The sequence below is a fragment of the Nicrophorus vespilloides genome, unplaced genomic scaffold (assembly GCF_001412225.1).
Source record: "Nicrophorus vespilloides isolate i.1.1-1 unplaced genomic scaffold, Nicve_v1.0, whole genome shotgun sequence".
NCBI lineage: Eukaryota > Metazoa > Arthropoda > Insecta > Coleoptera > Silphidae > Nicrophorus > Nicrophorus vespilloides.
This window is the reverse complement of record NW_017098726.1, coordinates 1-11,443: the sequence shown is the minus strand read 5'-3', so window position 1 is coordinate 11,443 and position 11,443 is coordinate 1. Positions and strand designations below refer to the sequence as shown.

The following is an 11,443-nucleotide window of genomic DNA, read 5'->3' as shown; positions in this document are numbered from 1 at the left end:
GAAACTTTGAAGTCGCTCAAGTGCACAGTTTACATTCAATATATATATATTTTTTTTAATTTTAAATGGAACCCACGCAAATGACATACGTTAACAAACGATTCCTTTGTTTTCTCTTATAAATATGTATATAATTTTTTTTTTTTTGAAATATTAAATATAACGTGAGTGATCTCGGACCTTCAACAACAACGAAAAGATAGAGAGAGAGAAAGAGAGAGAGAGACATAAACAAAAGAATAAAATAAAATAAAAAACACGCGAAAAATATAACAAAGTTGTCCATATTTGAAAATCCATACTCTCTCTTCTTCTTTTGATTCATCTTCGGTTTTTCTTTTTTATGTTAAGTTGTAAAGATTTAGCGCAATTTCTCTTTGTCAAGCGATCTTTGTTTCTTTATTCTCCTGGGTGTAGCTGAGGTTGTTGGTTTGTTCCCGTTTCTTCTTCGTTTCGGGTGAAGTGGTCGGCCACAAACACACACACAAAATAAAAACGATGCCGATCTCAGTGCGGGGAAGATTAGAGAGTAAGAGATTTTTTGTTTTTCTTTGTTGTTGAATATATATAGATATATATATATATATACACATTAGAGATGTATGTATATGGTAGAGAAGAAGGAAGCAGACCAGCTACTTTGTTGTTCGAACGAGCCTGCCGTCCCAACGATCAAAATGTGGCTAAAAGCTAAGATAGATGTTAATATGTAGAAGGTGAACAGACCAGCGCACTGCAAGAACAAACCAAAACAAAATTTTCTAGATTAGAGAATAGTTGGACCTGGTTTTTGTTGTTTTTTTTCTTTTGTGATATTCTTTTGTTTTGTGAATAGAAAAATGTTAGTTGGGTGGGGGCGGTTGGTTTTTTTTTAAAATATGATGGGTTTTTGTGTTTTTGTTTTGGGTCAGAACCTGTGGTTAACGACGTGATCTACTGGTTCGGTGTAGCTCACGAGTGCGCATTAGACTGGGTATGGTTAAGGTCCTGCGGCTTCTCATCCACCGGAGACAACGGTGCATCCTTCCTAGGCGGCATCCGCTCGTTTATGGCGTCCAAACCCTTCGCCTCTGCGAAGCTCGTGATCTTATGATTCGGCGAGAATCCTTGCAATGCTACAACAAGACAAAAAACGTACATTAATTATCAACTCATTGGAATACATTCCTATACACTAATATTTCCGACCATTAGCAAACGTAAAAATACACTTTGATCATAGCTCAATCTACAGGATATCCTGCTGATATTCAGCTGTAAAGCTATCAAAATAGAACGATAAAAAACGACACTTTTCCAAGTGCTTTGTACTATTACAAGTATATGGTTTAACTAACAATAATTAACAAATTAAAATACATATAAGAATAGTTTGTAAACTTTCTAGAAATTGATATTTTTTGTACTTTTGTACAAATTCATTAGATTCAATTAATTAGATTCATAATATAGTGATATTATAGTGATAAAGTCATATATTTTATCTAAAAAAGTTCGCAATCATGTTGCAAAAATCAAATTTAGAAATTTCATAATTAAGAAACTTACCGTTCTTAAGACTAGTCTTTCCGCCTGAGAGGGCTCCCAACGGTAAAGCCCCGGTCGGGGTGAGACCCTTAAGTTGCAGAACAGATTCACTCTCCTCCCTTAAACGAACAAATTAGAAATTATAAAAATGAACAAAAATAATGATAACAAAAATATAAAATTTGCATACCTCAACACAGAGAACACACGAGCCATTTTTCCAATAGCCCTGATCTTATTGCGAATAACCTCTTTCCGAAGATTAGCTGCTGTACCTAAAAGAATCACACAGAATATTCAGTAAAGGCTCGATTAATTGGCATCAACATCATCACAATCAACAATGTGGGTTGTTTTTTTTTTGTAAGTTAATTAGTTTGGTTTTAGTATATGTTCTTTGAGTCGTTTAACGTAAGCACAGTGGGAAACAAATAAACCTATTTACCTTTTAGAGAACAAGAGGAAAATGTTATTTATTACATGTTGATGGTGATTGTACTCTAGATGAAATGGGGATCATCTAATCTATGTTACCATTTATGTATATTACTTTTTTTGTTGACTGTTAACAGTAGTTTTAGAAGAAAAAAGTAGAAGAAGACAGAAATGAAAAGAGCATGCAGAAGAAGGAGAAACGAGGCTATCTACATGGGTTCATTGTTAGTAATTAGTCAGTGATGTGTAACCTGTATACATATGTATATTTGTTTATACCATTGATTTCAACCAACAACAGAATCTTCAACTACGGACTTACCGAATGATGGAGTTGTTCAGGTTCACCATCATCGTCAAATATAAAGTAGATTTTGGCCAACGGCAATTTCGGCAGTGACGCAAAATGTAGCGAACGCAGAAGTATAGAAACAAAAAAACAAAACAAACGGTGCATATAGAAAATTATATAACGGAGCCAAGAACATCAACGAAACAATAATTACAATTAATAAAAAAAAGAAAAACATAAATTAAACAACAACAACATTAACAAACAAATCTACTCCAACGTAAAACAACTGAAAATAAAAACAAAACACGTAAATATATAATTGAACTAAATTAAAAAAAGAAAAGAAACACAAAGTGTGATAAATACACACACAAACACACATCAAAATTGGGCCAAAAAAATATTGCGAGAGCCAACGAGATCGGTTAAATTGGAAGTTAACGGATCCGTTAGTTTACTATTTGGTCGCCTACTGAAGCCAATCCAAAGTAAATCGAATAATTTTAATGATTATAGATATTAAAGCGCGTTAGATCCAATCAAAAAACTACTTTAGCTACAAAATGGTAAACCCAAAAAATTAAAAAAATAAATAAAACTAACTCTGGATTAGTACAAATTTTTGCGGCACCAATTTTCGTTTTCTGACAAATAAACTTTACTAATACTACACTAGACTGAACACAAAACGTAAATTAACGAAAAGAAATGAATCTTAGATTAAATGTATGTATGTACACTACGAGAAAATTAACAAATAGTTTAAAAAGTAAATATAGTTTCTACACAAAATGCAAATGCGATAATAATCGAATCTTGTAAATATTTCGTATACGCTTCATGCTTTCAACTAAATCAAACATAATCGGAAACAGCCTACTAAATCTAAGTTTATATATATAGAGAGAGAGAAAGAGAGAAAAAATTGAAGAAAAGAAAAATCAAAAAGTGGATAATAAAAAACTAATTGTTTCAATAATAAAAAATAATTTAAAGAGTAAAAGTAGAGAATAAGATACAGAAATAAATAGTGAAACGTCAAAACTAAGACTACTTTTGTATGGAGGAAACCAAAGAGAGAGAGAAAGAGAGAGAAATTAAAAAACAAAATCGAAACAAAAGGAAAATAAAGTAAAAAAAACAACTGGTATAAGTAAGTATCGGAGAAGTATTTTATTGCGGTGGATTTTCTCGAAATTTAGTTTTGTCCTTTCGAATTCCAAGTGAGGATAGTTGAATAATTTTGAGTAGAGTGTGACGAAAAAGGTAAAAAAAAAATAATTAAAGAAGAAAATTATAAATTAAAAAAAAAACTATATCAATTTTTCTATTGAAATCTAAATTTCGTTACTTTCGGATCAGATTGTTTTCCTCCTTCAAAGAACGCACATCAATATATTCTTTATAGGATAATTTCATTAAAATTAACAAAAATTAATGTTTGCATTTTCAATTCATGTATAAACAAACTAATCAAGAAATTAACGTGCGTTGTTTAAAGGAAAAGCAACAACATCCGTGATTCTTACACGTGTGTTTTCAAATCCAGTTTCCGTGTGCAATCACATTTTTTTTTTTTTTGTTTTGTTTTCAAATTCTTTGCTCACTGAGATTCAGCCAATTAGAAAGTCTCTCGAGGTTGCGTGTAGTGTGTTCTTGAATTTATTGCTATGCGTTTTACAACTATTTCTTTAGTATTTATTTACTTTTGATCCAAAAAACTTGTCGCAAAAATTCATAAAAAAAAAGTCATGAGATATCAATTAATGCAGTGTTATTAATAATTTTATATAATATATAGATCGGTTTTTTTTTTCAAATTGTATGTATTTATATATATATATATAAAAAAAAAACTCCTCATTTTCAAGCTGCATGTCTGTGAAAACTTACCAGGTTTTTTAATAACTATTTTTGCCTGTTTCGCTGTGTAGGGGCGCGAATCCAAGCCGAATATAGAGATAAATAGTGAAAAATAGAAGTGTCAGAATATAGGAGAAAAATATAAGCGAAATACGTGTGCATGAATTGAAAATTAAAAGTAACAATAACATAAGTATATATATATGTAATAATAAAAAAAAACATCAATCAATCAATCAAAGTTATTGAGAATCCAAAATTTTTCTTTAAAAAAAAAATTAGTTTGCAAAGATTCTTTTTAGATATTAAATTGAATGGAAAAGAAAAATGCAATTCATAGAACACAAAGAGATGAATGTAAGTGGTAATTAAATATTTATATAGATATAGAGATAGAGATAGGACGAAAAAAGAGAGATCGTATATATATAATTATTTAAAGAAAACAAATGCATTCTTTTTTTTGTAAATATAGAAAGAAAAGAAAAAAAAGAACGTTCAGATTTTGTGCCGCAGACTTATGCAGTGCTCTCACATTAAACCACGCATAATAAAAGAAATCAGACAAAAGTCAGAAAAGAGAAAACTAAATAAATCTATCAATTAAAAAAAAAAGATAAAGAAAATTTGGGGGTTTCTTATAGAAAAATTGGGGTTGCTTATTCTTTTTTTTGTTGTTGCAGTTATAAATATACATTGGTTCAAACTTTAGAAGTATAAAGAGAGAGAGAGAGTAGTAAGATATGCTACTTGGGGTGGGTTTTTTTTTTAAGTTTACGAACAAATACAAATCTAATTCTCGGGGCTCACTCACTAGATAAATCCATTATTTTTCCCCCCACACACAAAAAAAAATAAATAAACGAGTAAAAAAATAAATAAATAATTAAACAAATACCAACAAAAAAACTATGACAAAACGGAAACTAAAAGAAAATGACGTTGAAAAAAAAAAGACGCAGAAATTAGCCCAAAAAATTTCAAAATTAAAAAAAAAATAAAATTTGTCAGGCATTGAGAAATCATATTCGATAAGTATTTATATAATTATAATTATGTATGTATATATATATATAGAGAGAACTAAAGTTTCCACCACTACGGCTCGAAGCAACTGATAAGAAATATAATATATAATAATTACGAGTGTTGTAAAAATCTGAACCTTACCATCTGATCGGTTCCAAGTAGCATTGTTATTTTGTGTCGTGGGACAAAGGAGGAAACAGAACAGAGAAACAAACAAAAAAACATTTTGTGGTAATTAAAAGCGTTCGCTTTGTTCGGTCGGGTTACTTTTTGAGTCGGCACAAGAAAGAAAGAAACCGAAATTGCAATTACATATATATATAATATTTTTAATTTTTTTCTGAATGATTTAATTGCTTGCTGTCTACGCAGAACATTATGCAACTTCCATCGCTGATCTCATCTTTGTATAATTTCATAATCGTAAATTAATAAATTATCATGATTTCCTAATGTATTAACCATTAAAAATAGAAATTTTATAAAAATTGTTTCCCAATAAAATTGGTGGATGCGCCGGTTTTAATAACCGGTTTTTAAGTTTTTATTAATTATTAGTTCTTCAATTATTAACAAAATGAATTAATAATTATCATCGATTTTTTAAAAATTAATTATCTACAAAACAATTATTGTATCTTCATAATTTAAAAAGTTTTCTATTTTTGTTAGTAATTAATATCAATTAAAAAATGCTTCAATATCAAATTAGTGGTAAAATTATCTTTGTACTTGAATCGACTTCTACAATGTAGTACACATATTTATCAATTAGTTTACTATTTAATTTGAATTGTGTGATCAAAATATTAGATGAATTTTTAGATTTTCAAAAGTGAAATTTGACCAAGTTCGTTTTTATATTTTCATAATTTATCCTCATGGTTGTTTCGTGCTGCAATAGTTTGAAAACCGAATTATTTGAAATATTCATAATTATTTACCATTTTCTTTTTTATTAACGAAATTAATAGAAAATTGTTTTATGAATAAACGAATTTAAAAAGACAAAAATTTCATTAATATTATGAAAATTAATTTACTTTTCGATTTCAAGATTTGCACTTTAGAATTTAGTACTTGTAATTATGAAAATCTTCTTTATAAATAAGTATTTCCATATCTCTTGATTACATAATTCGAGATGATCAATACTCTGTGTAAATTTGAATGCAATTAGAAGATGCCAATCGACTTAATTGGAACGATAATTATCGCTTCGTATTCCATCAGAGATGTTACGGTTCAAAGCGGAGTGTTTTTATTTAATAATTTATGAAGTCTTGTGGATGAACGAAAGCACTCTGCATCTAAATGTGTAGTTGTATCCCGGCTTGCAGGATGGAAGCCCCAGCCATTTCCTTGTTTACTCGCAATTTGTGCGCGCAAAGTGAATTTAAAGATAAATTTAATATAAGACGAACGATGGAAGTCATAATGCGGAAAACAAAGCGGAAACACGTCGAGCATAAACCATTCACGGCGGACGTCTCTGCATCCTCCAAGCTGCGCCTCTTCCTCCTCTCCTTCCACTTTTAACCACCCCCTTCACCCCCCCGCCCATCAGAACACTTATTAAGAAAGCGAGGGAGGAGGAATTAATGTTCCCTCTCGCGCCGACTTTTCTTCTTCCTTTTATATATATATATACGTTCGCTTGTTGGATGAACTCTCTTATTTTTTTTTCGTTGCTTGTAATTCTTGTTTTACGTTTCTTCCTTTCGTCGCGCAATTCTTTCGGTGTAATTAGTGGGGGTATACAGAGGTATGAGTACGAACCTTCTTCGAGTGCGTCGTCTCCGTCGGAGACCAGCTCATCGTCGGAGCAGATGTTGAGGACGTTGACGAGCATCTCGGTGACCTTCTCGCCGACGAACGGCAAGGACCACGTGAAGACGTCCATGAAGTTGGGCAACCAGTACGGATGCGGCGAGCAGTTGAACTGGCGGATGTTCATCACGTTGTTCTCATATTTCAGGACGGCCGCCTGTCAATCAAAGACAAGAGTGATTAGAAAACGGGATGATCATTTCATTGCATTTCTTTCACGCCATCTCACCTTGTTATTGTAGACGTCCAAGTAATTTGGTGCAGAGAATATTGTGATAAGGGATGGGAAGCCGGTCGTTTGACTCTTTCTGTACATTCGATACCTGCAAAACGAGAAACTCAACATCATCGAGGCCTGACCCACATACACCCCACATCCCTGGGAATCTCCGAATCGAAACTCTAATTCCTTTTTCCTTCCACCCTCCTTCCACCCAAAGTAAACGCATTTCCCACACAGCCGCGCTTCTCTCTCTCTCTCATTCACTCACTTTACATCTCTCTTTGCTCTCCACCCCACTTCACCTCTCGCACAATACACCCCGAAACCCCAGGATCAATACATGCACACGTTACTTCACCCAACTCACAACTAAAACACTACCAATTATTCGAAACATTTCACCAAATTTCCAAACACATTTTCCACCAATTTATCGTCATCCCTTTCCAATTATCCCAATTATCAATATTCATTATGGATGATTACATAAAATAATTTTAAAAAAATGTTTTGTATACAACAAACAAAGAAAACTTTCTTTCAAATAACAACAAAATGTTTGAGTTCTTTACAATTAATTATAAAATAATTTATTTACGTTAAAATTCAATGAAAAGCCAAGACTTTTTATCGCTTCTCGCTAACAACGAAGAAAAGTTTCGTGTTTCATTTCAGGGAGAACAACTTAATCCCGAACATAATCCCTTTCGTAATTACAATCCAATATTCAACATCTCTACTAAAACCCTTAAGAAAATATAAATATTAAAAAAAAACACTTCTGAAATAATCCTGAATTTGAATACATTCATTATAAATAATATATAATTTGTCAATTTCTGGCAATATTATAATAATTTCAATATTTCATGAAAGCAATTTCCTTAATTTTTCAAAATTATAGATTAATATTCAAATTTTCCGCACATTTATTATGATTATAATAAAAGCGCATCCGTGTAATTGCATTAAAATGTAAAGTTATCTACATTTTCACGCTGCGAAGTTTTCATCGAGGAAAATAAATTTCTGCTCGACTCATTTTCAGCGAGACGCTTAATTTCCAGCGCTGAAGTGGAGGGCGGTTACCGTCGGGCTCCATTTAATTTGCAATTCGTTTTTGGCGCCGAAAACTCGCTGAAAATTAACGCGAAACCCACGAAACGAGTTTCTCGCAACATCAGCAAAAAAAACAGAATACAGTGAAGAACTAAATTAATAAATAAAATACGCGCGAGAGGAAATTGCGAAAAGTTTGCAATCTAATTATATAATTTAAAAAATGGTGTTTGTACACTAAAAAAATGTTGATTGCTGGAATTTAGGAAAAGTTTGCAAAATTAAATTAAATGTGAATAATTCGTTATGGATATTATAAAGAATTTATATTGTGGAATTGAAATAAATATGAATAATTGTTGTAGCGTTTATAAGGCTACAAAATCGATAGCGTTTTGTGCACGGAATTCAACGTCGGTGTTGGTATTGCATTGCGGAGTGATTAAGCTTTTCTTAGTTACATAATTATTTTTTTTTCCCCCTATTGCTTTCTGTCGGTTTGCAGGCGGAATTTATTTCCCCTATTTAATATTATAAAATGGTAATCGGCGAAAGGGCCGCACGCCAAGTCGGAGATGATGCGATAAAGAGTTTACAAAAATAAAATATAAACTCGCAAAGCCTTGGAACGTTATGAAAACAATCGCAAATCGCTCTACGCTTATCGATTTCCGACACATAGGTGGGGTGTAACAAAAGTTCGCTTAGTTGGCGTTAATACATTTGATTCTGAAAAACAAAACAAAAGTTGTTTCTCAATTTGTTAAAGTCTAACGATATATCATGTCAAATTTCAAGAATTTCGGTTAGAATGGATAGGATAAAATGCAATGTTTTGCTGCCATTCTCTACGGATTTCGACGTCAATTCAAACCTATGCAAATTTTCAAGGAATACCAAAATACCAATACCAATGAATGCATCATCCCTTATGACTATTTCCAAGTAGTTTCGAAGATTCCAAACAGGGTATATTTCTGTTGAGGACAAATCTCCTGATGGTCGTCCGAAATCTTTCACCGACGATACAAATGTAGCCCTTGTGAAGGCAAAAATAAATGGAAATTATGTTGAGAAATTACGAAAGGATGAAAATTAAATATATTAAAATAAAATTGTTTTTTTTTTCAGCCAACTAAGCAAACTTTTGTTAGACCCCACGTACATACACATATACATTCTCACCCTTAAGAAGTACAAGTTGGTAGTTATACTTATAGTTGTGCAAAGTTTGCAGAAAACTTACCCCGCATCTTGTGCTTCGTGTGCCCTAATTATTGATAGAAGATTATTATTCTGAAGGAAGTCGCAACAGGCAGCGTAGCTGTAACAAAAGGAGGATTCGATCAGTGAAGGTAATCGATCGGAGCGAAACTCGATTGTAAGTTTTCCAAAAAAACTACTACTTATTTTGTGCAGTCAAAAGGCCGCACCATCCCTCGAAGAAAAATCAAGGGCGTTGTGATGATATGAGACGTGCATCGTTTGTACTCACCTGTAGAAATATGAGCAGCCTCTTACGGAATTGTGTGAGAAGTGTTCCGCGTTACTTTCGTTGCCAAAATCCTCTAGAGGATCTGACCAGAGAAGATCACACATTGGCCCGAAGGCCGGAGGTTCCTTAAATCTGTCTAACTGAAAACAAACAAACAAAAAATATTAATCACCTGTCAAAATGAAATACAACAACTTGATTTTTTTTTTACTTATTACATAACTTTACAAACTTTTATTTTTATTGAAGATTTTTTAACTTTTATTTACTATACAATTATTATTAATGCTAATTAATATAACATCTTATTAATTTTTGAAAAATTAGGTCATTATTTATCATAGAATCATAGAATTACAAAATGAATGTTATTAAACAGAATCAATACAATTTTCAACCAAAATTTGTATAAATATTGCAAAATTCTCTATATTTTTTAATTGCTTATAATTATTACGATTTTACATTCATCATTTTTTTAAATTACATTGGAACTTTACACCAAAATAAGTTAGAATCAAAACTTTGTCAAATTCTAGAAAAATAAATCAAATTGCTTTGAAACAATAATAAATTTATTGTGATTTGAAATTTTATAAATTAAATAAGGTCAAATTTGAAAGAAAGATTTTAGTTTTTTATTTAATTATATGAAAACTACACTATTAGTGTATGTTTAATTAAAAAAAAATTGTTAAAAAATTGAACAAAATTCTGAGTTGATGTTGAAATAATAGATGTATGCGTTGCGCGCATAACGAAGATTTGCAATATCCAGTGAAAATTAGGATTTATTTCCGCCCTTCATATGAGACCCTCCAAAAAAAAGCTTTCAATGTTTGAACGTTACTCTCATATATATATTTTTTTATTTTTCGCCCTGTGCGAGCGTCGAATTTTTAATTAAAGCCGACCGTAATATTTTTTTATTACCGATGACAGGAAACCCCATTAAAATCGTGCCGCGAACACAACACACCTACAGCATATACAGTAGAGAGGAAAGAAGAGATAGAGAGAGAGAAAGAGAGCAAAAAAAAAACAACTGAAACGCAAAGGGCGTTTTTGGTGGCTCCCCTCCGGGACAGGGATGAAACACACACTCGAATAATAGCGCGGAGGATCCTTTTGAAAGCTCACTGCATTAGTTGCTTAAAAGCGGAGCGCATAAAACACTCGCCCTTTTCCTCCACCCTTTTGTATTCTTATATATATATATATATATATATATAAACTTCTCCATTCTTTCTTATATCTCTACTTTTTTTTTGGTTTTGTTGCAACACGGATTGAGCTGCACAGGTTGCACTAAACTTTTCGCAAAACAGTTATTTTTTTATTTCACTATTTGTTCCGTGGAAAATCGGAACGGAGGAAAGTCGCGAATTCCCTGGGAAAATCGAACCGGAATTCCCGTGGCCTCCGTCGAGCGCGAAGAATTTCCTCATTATTTCCGAAACAATTTCCGCGGTCGGATACCGCTAACAAGACGAGACCCCAACTTCTTCAACGGAAACTCAACCACCACCAAACAATTAAAATTCCTACCCCATTTTTTTACCGTCTTACCACTACACTTCAATATCTTACCTTAAACTATTTATTTATAGAAATAGTATAAATAACTAACAATAACTACTAAAACGTTATATCCGTAACTGATTTTCCCCTAATACTCCACGAAGTA

At 32.0% G+C, this 11,443-nt stretch overlaps 1 protein-coding gene across 1 annotated transcript; it reads right to left on the bottom strand.

The window, feature by feature from the left end:
• Positions 1 to 892: 892 nt before the first annotated feature.
• LOC108563067 (serine/threonine-protein phosphatase 2B catalytic subunit 3-like) lies at positions 893 to 9,896 on the bottom strand (the record flags this gene model as incomplete). The annotated part of the gene is made up of 9 exons (XM_017921631.1): positions 893 to 1,115; positions 1,549 to 1,646; positions 1,718 to 1,796; positions 4,151 to 4,183; positions 5,291 to 5,293; positions 6,929 to 7,136; positions 7,209 to 7,302; positions 9,508 to 9,585; positions 9,757 to 9,896. Coding segments are annotated over 9 exons (897 nt in total), but the record flags the coding sequence as incomplete, so codon positions are not given.
• Positions 9,897 to 11,443: the final 1,547 nt, after the last annotated feature.